Source organism: Artemia franciscana, chromosome 12 (assembly GCF_032884065.1).
Source record: "Artemia franciscana chromosome 12, ASM3288406v1, whole genome shotgun sequence".
In the NCBI taxonomy this organism is placed as follows: Eukaryota; Metazoa; Arthropoda; class Branchiopoda; order Anostraca; family Artemiidae; genus Artemia; species Artemia franciscana.
The window spans coordinates 17,489,496-17,504,768 of NC_088874.1; the positions used below are offsets into that span (position 1 = coordinate 17,489,496).

At 33.6% G+C, this 15,273-nt stretch overlaps 1 protein-coding gene across 3 annotated transcripts in view; it reads left to right on the forward strand.

Annotated features, from left to right (window-relative positions):
- LOC136033776 (RNA-binding protein 39-like) overlaps window positions 1–15,273 on the forward strand; it is a 56,273-nt gene that overhangs the window by 35,173 nt on the left and 5,827 nt on the right. For 2 of the 3 annotated variants that reach the window (XM_065714674.1, XM_065714676.1), the window contains exons 5-9: window positions 664–759; window positions 4,396–4,519; window positions 8,278–8,370; window positions 11,412–11,690; window positions 14,360–14,564. In XM_065714674.1, the coding sequence (XP_065570746.1) occupies window positions 664–759; window positions 4,396–4,519; window positions 8,278–8,370; window positions 11,412–11,690; window positions 14,360–14,564 (797 nt within the window). Of the gene's footprint in view, window positions 1–663; window positions 760–4,395; window positions 4,520–8,277; window positions 8,371–8,638; window positions 8,732–11,411; window positions 11,691–14,359; window positions 14,565–15,273 lie in introns of all 3 variants that reach the window. The other variant, XM_065714675.1, reaches the window with a different exon arrangement.

A 15,273-nucleotide genomic window follows, 5' to 3' on the forward strand; every position in this document is an offset into this window, starting at 1 on the left:
CCCTCAGGCTTAGCCACATCCTGCTTGTTGACCTGCCATATTTCATGTTTTTCGGAAACGACTGTTTTGAAAAGGAAGGGAGAAAATAAAATAAATAAAATGTTTTAGCATGGTATCATTACTAAGACCTTGCGGAAATCAGGATTTTAAAAATACAACCATAAAATTTTTAAAAAAGCTCGAACCTAAAATTTCGTTGGATTTCAATATTTACTTCTTTCATATATTGTTTGTGACAGTTCGAGGCAAAATTTTATAAATTCATAAATTAAATTAAAATTTGAGAAATTCACAAAACAAAAGATAGAAAATATAATTAAGTATTAAGTATGTAACTGTACCTAGGGCAACTACTATACATTCTAAGAAAAAAAATCTCAAAAATGGTTTGAAAATGTCATCGTCTAGTTTATTGGGTGAATAAAAGGAATCCTTGTTTTATTAGAATCCAAATTTGATCTCCATGAATTCATTTAGAAAATGTCTATGGTATAGGTTCCCTTTAAATTTTAATAAAGAAGCAATAAAAAAAATAAAGCAAATGATTCTTAAACTAAAACTAGAAATCTATAAAATGACAGTCTGACAGGAATTAAGTCAGAAATGCTGGTTTTCCTTCAATCTTCTTCAGCACTTCTTAGCATAATACTATCTTTTATGCAGGGAAAGACGGAGAACAAAAAGCCGATCAAGGAGTAGAGGAAAATTTGAGGGTTTCGGTCGGACTTCTCGAGCTGCAAGATCCCCTTCACCTACTGGGTATGTCTTCTTTTTTATTTCCCCATTGTCTAGATAACTGACCAGTGTGCAAGTTTTATGTTTCAATTAGTATATATATATATATATATATATATATATATATATATATATATATATATATATATATATATATATATATATATATATATATATATATATATATATATCATGAAAAGAGGAATCACCAATGCAAAAGCACAAACACAAAAAAAAAGAGAGACAGAAGGAGAAAAGGAAGACTGTTTTCCTAAATTAGTGATTAATATAGACCAGCACTTGAATGAGGCCTTAACCCTACTCATCCATACAATCACATAGGTCAAACAGCATAGCCATACACAATCAACCATAATCCATGGACAGGCAGTCATGTCGTCAATAAGTATAAGTCGTCATTTACCAAACAATAGAAAAAATAATATAGACAAATAATTCAGAGGCAACACCCAACACAAGGGCTCATCAGGAGAATACACTGGCCTATATAGGGTTTCGCCACTTTAAATTCTCTACCCAGCACAGTGTTGTGGCTACCACAGAATATCCATGGCATCCCCGTGTCAGGTATCACCCCCAAAATACATGCCTATGAAAGAAAAAAAAAACAGCAAATGTAAAACAACCAAGTAAAACCAAAACAAGCTTATCTTGTTAATATATCCCTCTTTTTAGCAACAATAGGTAAACTAAATATTATAAATTTTACCAAATCACAAATATTAACACATTGCAAAAAACTTGAATAAACTAAACAATTATAGAATTCATCTTTACCATGTGGCTAATTCTTAAGAAAATCCGCTCAATTAGAAACACAATTCAAAATAAATGGCGCTGCGACAACATTTCTCGAACCTCTGAAATTAGTTGAAAATTTCTTTAAGTATTTCTAGATAATTCTTTTGATATTTATTTAGAAGTTCGTTATAATGAAAACTAAATTTTTTAAATTGCCAAGTTAATTTATTTGCAGAAAAACCTCTTGATATCAATTTTTGGCTTAAGATTTTACATCTATTTTTAAAATCAATATAATTACTACAAATCCTTGCATAACGAAGTAACTGTGAGAAAAACGCTGAATATGTGATATTTGAGTGTATATTACTTTCAGGGAATGGGAAACTAATCACTTCAAAATCAAAATCATCCGTTTTATTATACATTTTAAAACTTAATTTATTATTATCACAAATATTAATATTTAAATCTAAGAAATGATCTTCATGACCAGCGCCATGACTAGGCTCAAGAATAAGCTCTGATGGATATATATTTTTAGAAATATAAATGAAATCCTTACAATTTAAAACCAAAATATCATCTAAATATCTTTTATTATTTGACAAAGCATGTTTTAAATTAATTGGATTATTCTTATCCATCATATATTTATATTCTAGTTGATTTAAAAACAAGTCAGCTATAAATGGGCTGGCATTCCCCCCCCATGGGAATTCCCACAATTTGCTTGTACAAATCACCCCCAAATCTTATATAAGTATTGTATAAAACAAATTCTAATAACTCAAAAATCATATCCAAGCTGTAACATCTCAAGTTAACTGTAGTATTAAAGCAATTTGTCCAAATAGCTTTTTTATTATAAATGTCTATTTTTAAGAACCTTTTACTAGATAAGAGGAAAGATTTCTTGATAACAGATTTTTATATAATATATATATATATATATATATATATATATATATATATATATATATATATATATATATATATATATATATATATATATGCACGAAAATGCGTAAAACTACCCAATATTTCCTATTTTCTGATAGTTTTCATTCTGAAATTGACTCTTTTTGAGCTATTTATGGTAAATTAGTGGCTATTGGAACAGGTAAATAGTTTTTTAGTTATAAAACCGGTAGCAATTTGTAATTAATATCAATTTGGTTGACGTTCTTTTTTTTCCAATAAATCGTCATTGTCATACCTGAAGGTTGCAACTGAAGTTTCTAAATTTGAGATATGATTGACAAAAATCGTTTACTAAGCCCTTGTCAAAGCAGGATCATCAGCGTAATGTAGACCAAAAGGGTCAGAATGGGATTGGAAATGCACTGCCCTGCTTAATACCCCTTTAAGCTGCTCAGCAAGAGATTTTTAGCTATTATTTTAGAAGTTAGGGCAAACTGCCAGTGCAGTTGTTGATGATCAAATAATATGGCCTAGAAACTTTGTGAATCTGAAAGATTTAGGAAAAGGGACCTAGCTTTTAATGGAGATTAGGAATTTATTTTGATGCGGCTGGTCTTTTTTAGCTTGACAATGCCTGCACAGAAGGAGAAAATGGGAGGGACCTGTCCCCACCTAAGAGTGATCCAAACGACCCCTTCCTCTATTTGTTGGAGCATTTTGGACAAATCAAATACCCAGCTTTAGATTCTTCCTCCCTTCCCCAGTGGCGGCTCTGGCCTTTCTTGTGCCGAGGGCAAAATCTTAATTAGAGTCCCTCCCTTTCTCCCAAAACTTTTCAGACTAATTTTAGCAAAATTTTCATACATTAAGAAAGTTTCGCCAACTGCACCCTCTACTTTATTTTTAATAAAAACAAAATTTCAAAAATTACAGAATGATTAATCGTTAGATTATTTGTCTGAAATTTCGCACCCCTAAAATTTCTGTGATCGGTGCAAGTGCCTCCTCTGTCCCCCCTAAAACCGCCCTCCCCCATCTTTCCTTTATGTTGATGGGCTTGAAGGATTAGTCTGAATTTTTGTGTTTCTCCTACTATGAGGAAAGATATTTATTGTTTTGCTTCTCAACAGAAAGAAAAAGTTTGTCAGTGTCCCTTAACCCGTTGACATCTTCTTGGAATTATTTTTATTTTATTTTAAGAGTTTCATAGTCATTACCAATTAGTTTTAAAAAGCTGTAAGTATTGCTCGTTCTTCATTAGCTGCTGCAAATCTGTAACTACAAAACATTTAAGTTACGTATGGGTAGGCCTATATCATGTTGGGATGTAATAGCAGGAATAAGGGATTAACAATTTAAATAGAAAAAAAAAGTCTAGTGGACTTGTTTTCACTTTTTTTTTGTCCATACGTGCTGTTTCTGTTTTGGCCAAATATCAAATTAAGAATTAGGAGTGGCCATAGTAAACAATCCAGGAATCTCGTATTCAATAAAAAAAAAAAACAATAAATATCAAAAGTGCTCATCTAGATAGATCCCAATCCATTTTATCAAAGAAAAAAAAATTGCAACAAGCTGAAAATTTATGTCTGTTACAATATCTGCTGTGTAAAGAATTTGATATCTTAGGAATGGAGAACAATTTTACCTCTGATACTGCATTTTGATTCTCAATGTTCTATTCTTGTAATATTAACACTGCATTGTTTTTCCAGGCCAAGACACACTTTTACTAGTTTGTCGGAATTTACCATTACAAATTCAAGGGTTGTAAATTCCTTGAAAGAAACGCTAAAATGACCTTAGCTATGATATAAAAAAAGGTCCAGATTTAAAGCTGACTTAAATAACATTCCCATTGATAAGATACGATGATTTCTAACGGCAAAAAAATATTTTGTCAAGCCTCTAAGCTTTGGGGGAATGTAATAATTAATCAACTTACTGAAATGCCCTTTTCTTTTTTTCTTTTAGACTTCTTGGACCTAACGAGGATTTAACACCAGAGGAAAGAGATATGCGAACAGTTTTGTGTCTACAATTAGCTGCAAGAGTTCGGCCCCGTGACCTCGAGGGCTTCTTTTCCTCCGTTGGAAAGGTATTTCTATATTTTTCTTCCTTTTTCGTCCGCCTTCTGTTTGAATTTTTTAAATGTCGCCATAACCAAAACCAATGAGTATATCTTACCCCCCCCCCCCTACAGAATGGGTGGTTGGACTCTTACGAGTCATGCAGTGGGTTTTTGTATATTTGGTGTATTTGCCCATACTCATTTCACAAAAGATAGAGGGGACATAATTGAAACCAAGAAATGTTGTGGCTGAACTTGCATAAGAATTATTTGTTTTTATTTTATGCACGAAAATAAAGCAATAGACTAAATCTTACCACTGTAGTTAATATCATACTTTTGTCATTTTCTATAACTATAAATAAGAAGTTTGCCACAAACAGCTTTGAAAGTTTGATTTTCCTCTACTGTAAAAGAACAGAGGCGTTAGCTAGATCTATCTTTTCTTTGTTTACTATTAGTTTAAAGTTGTCTAAATTGATAATTCAATTTAGTTTTTTTTTGCGCTATGCACGCAATTGGCCACCTTCTCTCAATGCACTGTCAAGTGAGAGTTTCTTAAACAATCCAGATGTATAAGATATAGTATAAGCATCCAGCACTTAAATTCTTCAGTTTTTAGCTGAAACTAATAAAAAAAAGTTTAAGAAACCCTCGGAAAATATCTGTCGAGTCAAAACAAGCTTACCTAAATCAAGTCGTGCACAAGCTCCCTAATTTGACTAACTCTGCTCCACAACATCGTTTTAATTGCTGCGAGCCAATTCAGCTGACTTCCTGATGCGTCTAAATATTTTGATTTAAATGAAGTTTTTTTTTAATATAATTTATTGATTATATTCAGTTTTTATACTTAAAAGCGCGACGAAATATTACTTTCTCTCTTATAAAGAAACTACGAAGAAATTATGCACAAGTAATAAATTATATAGAAAAATTGGCATTTTGACTTATGAGGAAACTAGGATACAAATAACACAGGAAAAATTTCTAGACACGATCCAGTCTGTTGTGGTGACATCTATCTCTGAGAACCATAGTGAATAATAATAATAATAAAATAAATGTTGTTACAGAAAAAAGTGACAGCAAATATTTTTGCTGTCACTAACTGGCACTTGTTAAATTTAGAATGTTCCATACAATATCAAAAAACGGAGAGAACGAGGAGAAACAGCCCTTTCACCAGTGAAACCTCCGTTCAACCGTCTTTAGTGCAGAATGAAAATACAAATAAAAGTACACAGGACAGTATAGAAAACCAAACCTTAAAACAAACACAAAAACTAAAAGAAAAGACCCTTTTAATGTAGGGATGAAAGGGTAACTGAATAAAAAATAAGATAGTAAATGACATTTCAAACTTTAATTTTATGTTAAGCTTTTTAAAGGCTAATCGCTTACTAACATGGTATTAATAGTGATAAGCTGCTTAGACGCCGAGAGAGATCTAGATTCCGACAGTGTATGGGTAATTTGAGTATTTTTCGTGTTATGAAGATAGCTGTTAGGCTTATAAAAGACAAAATATGGCGTATAAGGGCCTTGAGCAAGTTACTTTGCAGCTGAAGGAAATCTAAAAATTCAATGGAAAGTGCACAAAAGGAATTAACAGCTTAGTTGTTGAATCTGATTAGAATTTTACGTTTTTTCATAACCTTTTGAAAATGGTTTCAAAAAACAGGAAAGAGTTCACGTCTGTAAAAAGGGGAAAATTGCGAAATTAAATATTGAAACGAGACTGTGAGAATGGACCAAGGAAAAATATATTTGAGCTGCCTTAGAGCATGAAGACTCCTGAATTTCTTCATTAAACGAATATAGTGCTTAAAAGATGAGTTTTCATTAAGAAGAATCTCTAAGAGTCCCAACAACATTCTTCTTGCAGAACGATCATTCTTCCCCGGCACTATTTTACCGCAAATAAAATATGCTAGAAGAAGCACACCCTGTCCATCTCTGGTTTCGGCCCTGTTCTCAGAGTGTATGTCCAGGTGAATATGTAATAACAATTTCAGGAAGATGTTGTTTTTAGCAGCACGTAACAGTTATTTTCATCATTAAAGTTTTGTAGCTTCCTACATCTCTTTTCGCCAAGAAACCGGTGAAGATTTGCTATTGATATTCATCTTGCTCTTTCATGTGTGTTCTGGGAGAGAGGGGAATATATTGGGCATATCTAAAGCACTTTCGCTACTTAATTCAATGCTGCGCTCATCCACCTTTCTGGTCTCTCTTTGGGATCAATTTATATTGACGTAATGTATTTCCAACTACCAGGAGAAAAGTCTCCAAATTTGAGTGCCCCTCAAATTTTTGATTTGTGATTAAAATGTAATCACTCTCTATCAGAGTTTCTCCTGTTTTTAAATCAAAATTTAAAACTAATTTGTTATTATCTGATTCTTGGTGGTCACCATTCATTACAACTGCAAACCGAACGCTTAAAAAATTTCTGTCACAAAAATAAAACATAGCAACGACTCTTAAACAATTCTTTAGCTTTTTTTTTTTGGGTAGGTTGCTGGAAATCTGAATGATGAACTAAATCCTTATTTACACGTTGAAGATTTTCTCGGCCATTTTAAGGAAAGTCTCTTGTTTGTTTAATCATATATTTTTTTGGTTTCCAGATTTAACTTTTGCAACTACTAAATATCATCCAGTATACTATTGTTGTCCAAATAACTTGTAATAATATTACTACTAACAACCCCACGAAGCCGTCTGAGCCCAATACAGCTACATAAACTCCTCCATCCCAATCTATTCAAAGCCTCCCTCTTTATACCCTCCCAGGAAGTTCCCATTTCCCATAAATTTTTCCCTACGAAATCCTACCACTCCAGCTGAGGACGACCTGCTTTTCGCTTAACCCTAGACGGTTGGCAAAAAAGTATAATCTTTGACAATCTGTTATCTTTCGTCCGCAGAACGTGCCCTAGCCATCTCAATCTTTCTCTCACTATATACCTCGAAAGCGGGATTGAACTATACTTTTCGCACAGCCTACTAATTGAAATATGGTGAGTCAGTCGGGTACCCAAAACAATCCGTAGGCAATTTCTGTGGAAAACATCTAGCGAATCTTTCTCTGTTTATCGGAGAGCCCACGCTTCAGAAACATACTTGACCGCTGTCATCACTGTCGCTTTCAATATTCTAATCTTGATTCGCAGACTTTTCTTCCTATTCTTTCAAACTTCTTAAAAGTAAAAACCTTGTCAATGTTTTCAGGCCTCGTTTGGTTTTTCTCTTGTTCCTGACTGCATAGCTCTTGCGGCCGCTCATGTTGCTTAATTGCTTAATACTCTATTTAATTCTTATATTTACTAATTTTCGTTCAAAGTCCTCATTAATCCATATTATTTAGGACACAAAATTGCTCACTTATGGTTTAGGCATCTCATTTATTTGCCACAGCCAAACCAACCAAAGTTATTAATCCTACGACAGTCCTTCAAGGTGATCCCCCCTCTACAGTGTTTCAAGAGGAACCTTCCTCGATTCCCTCAAGATGAATGCTTCCATATACCTTTTCAGAAGATGCCGTGGAAGTAACAAAAAGTAAATATGTAGAAAGCAGACGCGTGTTATTTATATGTATCAATATTTTTCCAAAGAAAGTAAAAACTTTGTCATATGTATTCAGGCCTCAGAAGTTTTTTGCTTGTTCCTGACTGCATAGCTCGCGCGGCTGCTCATATTTCTTTTAATTCTAGTCGATTGAACTTTCTAATATTGTATTTATCTTTTGTAATTTTATTTAATTCATGGTTTTGTAGGTCCGCGATGTTCGGTTGATAATGCACAACAAAACGAAGCAGTTCAAAGGGGTGGCCTATGTTGAATTCGTAGAAGAAGAGTCAGTGCCTCTGGTAAGAGCAGTACGATTATGTCTTTGCCGCTGAGAGGCTGACAAATGATTAGTTAGTGTTGAGGCCCGAACGCTTATTTTTCGGCCTCCATTAGAATTAGAGGCACACTAATCACCAGAGTTGTCATTTTTCGGTATTTCCAATTTTTGATAAAATGAATAGCAATGATAACCGCGTTTTCAAGTCGTACTGCCGCTAGAGGGCTGTCGTCTTCTGCGCCATGAATCTTTTCAATTGAATTGTGTGTCTCTAATTCTAATATTTCTAGGTTAGAGATGTTCGCTTGATTATGTGTAACAAGACAAGAAAGTTCAAAGGAATTTGCTACGTAGAATTCGTCGACCCTGACAGTGTCCCTTTGGTAAGGCAGCCGGGTTTTTTCTCATTCTAGAATATCGTAATTGATCAGCAATATTAACAATGCTCCAATCAATCTTCCTTAGTTCTCATTGAATTTTAAAGAAGAAAGGATTCATGCTTTTTCTCTTTTTTTTCTTTTTGTGATTAACTTTCCTGAATGGCATTTGGCTATTTAAGTCGAAAGTTTGTGCCAGTTTTCGGTGTCAAGATATTTATTAAGTTTGTAAATCCGTCTTAAGACTACACTGGCTTTACATGATGTTTAATTACAAAAATAGAAAAACGCAAAAAATGAATTTATCAAATTCTAGGGGAGGGACAATTTTGTCGCTCTTTTTTTAATGTCAGAGTCATTTTTTTGCCAAAATATCTAAGAAGCTGCTTCTCAAACTCTATGGGATAGCATATCTCTTGGGCATGTCTGCGCCCATTAAAAATACTTTCATCAATCCGTGGTCACAAAGAAGCTTTTTTTGAAGCTTTGAAGGAGCTACAAAAGACGGAAGAAAGAACAAGGCGGAGGTGCTTGCCTAAGAGTCTAATTCATGTAATATAGGAAGAAATGCTATTTTGAAATTTGCTGTGCAGTATTATTTAGATTGTGAAATAGGCTTAAAAGATGTCTCAAAAGCATGCAGAGAAATTTCCTAATTTGAAGCAAGTTTAGTACTCTTTAGGATAAGTCGGTGTAATATAATTTTGTGGTTTGGTGAAGGGATTGACCTGAAATTACTTAACACGAAGATATAAGTATGTTTTTCTTTTCTGTGATAGCTAGAGTTATACAGTGCTAGAAAAATCGCATGTTTAGTAAGTAAGGAAGTATGTCGGTACTAGAGCCTTAAGGTCCAAACAGGCGCTACTGATTTCTTGGCCCCTTCAGTTAGGAAGTGCAATGGGGGGCTGGGGGCCAGCCATCCTGTGCTTTCGCACGAATTCGCATCCCCTTCCTGCTTACCTTTACCCAGATTTCTCCAGGCATTTAAAGCTGGGCCGACTCTGGCACCGCTGAGAAGAGTCACGCCGCTATTTCACGTATGTTTCATGAAAATCGCATGTATCACGGGGAGCATAAAGCATATTGAATTAAAATAAAGAAAAATCCAACTTATTTTTTAAGGGAGTGCATGAGAGAACTGCAACTTAACTTTCTTTAACTTTAACTTTCTTTTAAGAGGCTATTTCCCTGTATTTTCTTAGTTTTAAATAAAATATTGAGTTAGTACATAAAAGTGTGTTCCTAAATCGAGGTATAAACTTCATAGTCCAGAAACGCAAGTTTTGGATTTGTTAGTATTTTTTATTCAGCATCATCATTTAAGGTTTGAAAAAAAGAGAAAGAGAAATATCATATTTAAGGGAAAGCGTTCTCGCAAAAGTTAATTTATAAGTCGCTTCCTATTTAAAAGCCTTGCAATGTGTTAATCAGTCGATTTTTTTTTTTCAAATAGAAAATTACTATGAAAAAACACTTAATATGAGGTTTTATTTAAATTCCAATGTATGCACCACCATTCAGCTACTGCTTCTCAAGTGTCACGAGGATCGCATCAACTGACTTTCTGAGGACTCCTGTCGTATCGCAAAACTGGCATCTATGAATGTGCCCGTAAATGGGGTAAAAATAAGATGCTAAAAAAAATTGAATTGAATATATCTGTATAGCTTTATGTAAATGAAAAAAAAAACAAAAAAAAAAAAAAAACAACTGAGGTGTTGAAAAATCCTTAGTGATAAACTCCCTCCGTGGGCACAATTTTGTGGTAATTCAGGAGAAGAAATCCTTCTGGTAGTTGCTTCATTGAGATTAATTTTACATTAAAGTTCGATCTTTGATAAATGTTGGTTTAATTTAAACGAACATTAGTTTAAACGTTTTTTCGTTTAATTCAATATCCATCTACATGACAATGTTATCATAATTTGATCTGTGTATATAAACCAAATTTTTCTCACAAGTTCCCATGATGCCTTAGTGTCACTCTTGTATTTCCTGTTCTTATTTAAAGAAAATGTTCATTCCATTGTCAACTTGTATTTGTTTTCCAGGCTCAACAAGCTATGTTCTGACTGAGACAATTAGTCTCCCATCTTTCTGCTGAGATCAAAAACTAATGTTTTAATTAATTGCTGTTTCGGTAGCTAAAGCACAAAAATTACTCTATTTTCTGATTTTTATATGCAAAAAGGGCACTATTCAGGCTAAGGATAATGAACGGAAGAGTGCTACGTTCTTTATTGGCTTAAAAGCAGTTCCTCTCCCGTTTACGTATAACAGTTCAAAAATACACCTTGATTATATTTATTCAGGTCAAATTTAGCTAAGATACTGGACATGCACAACTTTTCAAACCAGTTCGAACTGTGTTGGAAAGATATTTTTTTAAGATAGCCCCAAAAGTTACATCTTTTTTTTAAATTAGAAATGTCTGTGTGTATTGTTTAACCTTAACTGCTGTTTTTACTTTTTGTATTAATGTTTTGTCTAAAAATTGCCATGGCTTTTCATTTAAATTCATGGCCAGCAGAAGAAGCAGTAGGATTATTTTATTCATTCTCAACAAAAGTTAAATTATTCATGTCTATCGAGTGACTTGCATGCAATACTACCTTGGCTTAATAGTTTCTGAAGCTCTCTAAAAGAGGTATGCGTTGTAATTTTTCTTTTTCTTTTTTTTTAGGCTATTGGACTTTCTGGACAGAAACTTTTGGGTATTCCAATCATTGTACAACCTACTCAAGCGGAGAAAAATCGACAAGGAACTGGAAGTTTACCTATTATAATGCCTGGTTTGGGGCGAACTCAAGTTGGCCCAATGAAGTTGTATGTTGGCTCTCTTCATTTTAATATTACCGAAGAAATGTTGAGAAATATTTTTGAACCGTTTGGAAAAATTGACTCTGTACAATTGGCAATTGATCCAGAGACGGGAAGATCAAAGGGCTATGGCTTTATTACGGTAATTTCTCTTTTTTGCAGGCGGGTCACAGTGGGGTGTCAAGGTTTTACAGGTGGTGTGACTGACAAAAAATGGGTGCTTCCATGGTGGTTGAGCCCTTTTCTTGATGGGTCAATCTTTTATCCTTTTAATGTAAATTTTTGTATTAATATCAGAAAAAACTCAAACTAGACTTCTTTGAGACTCGGATCCTGAGATTTTGCGATATATTGCTCTTTTTTTTAATATGAGAAAGTAGAAGAACTTAACTTCATGTTAGTAACCCTGAACATTTGGGAAGCTTGGCTCATAATGTACTAAAAAGCAGAGGTGTGCTGTAGTAAGTATTTTGGTGGTAAGTTCTAATAAAACAGAATTAGTTTTACCGCCAAGTGACGTTGCTACGTCAATATGGGCTGGTATGGTCTGATTGAAAGTAAGATTCTCTGAAGGAAGTGTCTTCCAAGGAAGTGTCTCAGACAAATGATATTTCCGAGAACTTCTCTAAACAATATGCAAGTGGAAAATATTCACTAGGAAAAAAACAAGAAGCTTTTGTTTATTTAAAAAAAAATTAAAGCCAAATCCAAGAGGCAAGTGAATACTGTATTCTCCCACGTTGCGAAATCCAGTTGGTTACTGTCCAACAATCTTTTTATGTTGTTTTTTAAATAGTCTCATGACTTTCTACTTTTTCTTGAAGGTCACCACCAATTACAATTATTAATAGGAACTCGCTTAAAGATTTATTCTAATGATTGTAGGGTGTTTTTTTAATGCTTATTTTTAGTAGATATGATACTTTATCACTATAAAAGTCGATTTTTTTTTTACTGTAGCACCAAAAATCGCTGTGTAGCATGCAAATTTGGGCAATTTTAGGTGTTTAGGAACTCACCGTGCTGGCAACCGTGCTCGTAGTAGCTGTTTTACAGAGCAGTTCATAAAGACAAAAATACCTTCAATGTGGCTGGTATACCTCCCTGAAGGTGACACTGCTGAAAGATCAAATATAACTGTCCTATGTAATTTACTGGGTTTTGCACTGCAATGACCTCAACTGGAAAACTCTGGCTTAATAAGAGATGATACTCTTTTTTCTTAATGCAAGTTATTAGCCCAAAAAGGGTAGCTTATATATATTTTTTTTTAATTACTTCTTGAAGGATTAAATTTTTATTTTTTGAAATTCTTTAATTCAAAATAATATCATCTGAATAAGAATATTACACTTGCATCCGAAGTGTGTCAGACCATAGATGCAGAATAATAAATTATCTACAGGAGAAATCTTTGTATAATGTTGAGGTAATCTGACTTTAAGTATTTTACCTGACTGACGCATGTATAATCTTTGAATAGTTCACTGTATTGTAATTTAAACAACTATTTTATGGTAGTGAAATTAAAAGTCGTAAGACTATCACAACCATAAAGCAGGATAGTGATCTTAGGCTATAAATTAAAACTCTAAAATTTTCTTCTCTATATTCATCTTCTTCATTTTGCCAGTATAGTTATAAAGGTGTATTTGTTGTAGTAGTTTTTCCCAAAATTTGACATAATTTGACCAGATGCCTTCACAATGACATTTTTACCAATTCCGTGATTTTGCTAGTGCCAATTTGAGCCAATCAGAAATTTTTAACGAATCAGAAAACTGTGAAAAATGTAATTAGCGCAGGATAAAATATCAGTATTAGTAAAATTTCATTTTCAATATGCCTTACTAAATATCACTTATATTGTTTGGTTTCTTGCAATTCTGCTATCTTTTAATATTGTAGTAATAAGCAGCTTAAAAAAGCTGCTTGCAGAATCTGAAGAAGGATAAAAACTGAAAACTTAAAAAATATTTATGTCCACGGTTCTGCATCCAATCCTAACAAGAATAAAAGCTTTTGACACGATAGGTCAACTATTTGTTTCATCAAACTACCATGTTTTTATTTCTCTGATTACAAAAGGCAGATTATAAGATCATCAGAGAACCAAGGCCTAGGCCTCTGGGTGGGGGTCTACATTCTATGGTAAAGGTGAGTGGATAAAAAGACGCTTGGAAGAATATTAACAAATTTGTATATTAGCTAGGTGATGGGGCGGGGTTGGGATTTCCTGCGCATGAAATCTTCCAAGATCTTATTTTTCAGGTGTTCTATTTGTGGCGTAATAAAACTTTCATACCCTTCAAGAGGTATATAATAAGTAAACAGTTTGATAAGAAGACCGGCACTGTTTGTATTTGTACTAATCTAATTTCTTATGCAATGGATTTCCTAGCAGCACCGATGACGAACCTTCCCTTTCTTTGTTACTTTTTGGCTTTCATTCACGCCTCGATGCAAAAAGCAGAAACAAAAGCAGAGTAAATAAGTGAGTCGTGGTTTGATTATTTACAATTTAGCATAGTAAATTAGAGACAATAATAACTATTTTTGAATATTCAATATTCATTTAATTTTTTTGGTTCCATTTCTTGCAAGCTTTTTTTCTTTCTAACTGTCTTCTGTTCAGTTGAATTTTTTGGTGGGGGAGGGGGAGAGGGTAATAGAAGGATATTTTCGGTACAATCTATGATTTTTTTTAAATATATTAGAATGTTTATAAGCCACAACAGAGTCGCCCAGAAATCTATGAGAATACACATGACCAGCTGAAATTTTTCGTATTTATTTTTTCTTTTTTTTTAGTTTTTGCATGTGGAAGATGCAAAACGTGCCATTGAGCAATTGAACGGGTTTGAACTTGCCGGACGACCAATGAAAGTTGGCCATGTTAGTGAAAGACCAGAAGGTATGTACCCAGCAGCCTCTTTGGATAGTGATGATATGGACCGAGCTGGAATTGAGCTGGGAGCTACGGGAAGACTGCATTTAATGGCCAAACTAGCTCAAGGTTGGCATTTTTTTTTTCTAATTTGTATTGTAGCTATTGCTCCTGACTCTCACAGACTGGTTGATTCAACTGGTCGAATCAACTAGTTGATTTGATGAAATATGCTTCTTGAAAACTCCCAACAATAGCTGCTATTGATGTTCTAAACGTGAATAAAACATTGTTCTTGAAAGTTTGATGATCAACTATGCATTCTTGAGGGCGCCATAAAAAAAATCGTAGCGTAGTCTGGATGTTCATCCCTACTACGCTACTGTCATTCACTTTCGATTTTTAGTTGTAGTATATTCTACTATTGGACATTTTTAGCTTAAAGCTTTTTTATGACAAGTTCTATAATTAAATTTTCTTATGACTGGTCTAAGTTCTAAAACCTAAATTTACAGTGCATAGTGTCGATTAAATTGTAAAACGTATTAATGTATTTATTAATAATGTATTAGCAATCCCAAGGCTGCCATTTCTCATTATTCTTCAAAGCCCATTGAATTTAGAATTGAAAAATCTAAGCCCAAGTTCGGTAATAAAAAATTCAAATAATTATTTCATTTGTTTGGTTGTTCTCACCAAGAACCATTGACAGTAAACCAGTAATTGGTCACCAGGTTTAAAAAAAATGAACTCTATCCCGAAACTACAAATTATTGTAATCAACAAGTTATCAAATTTTGTCCTGGGGAAATGATAAAATATACAGTATGCTGCTTAT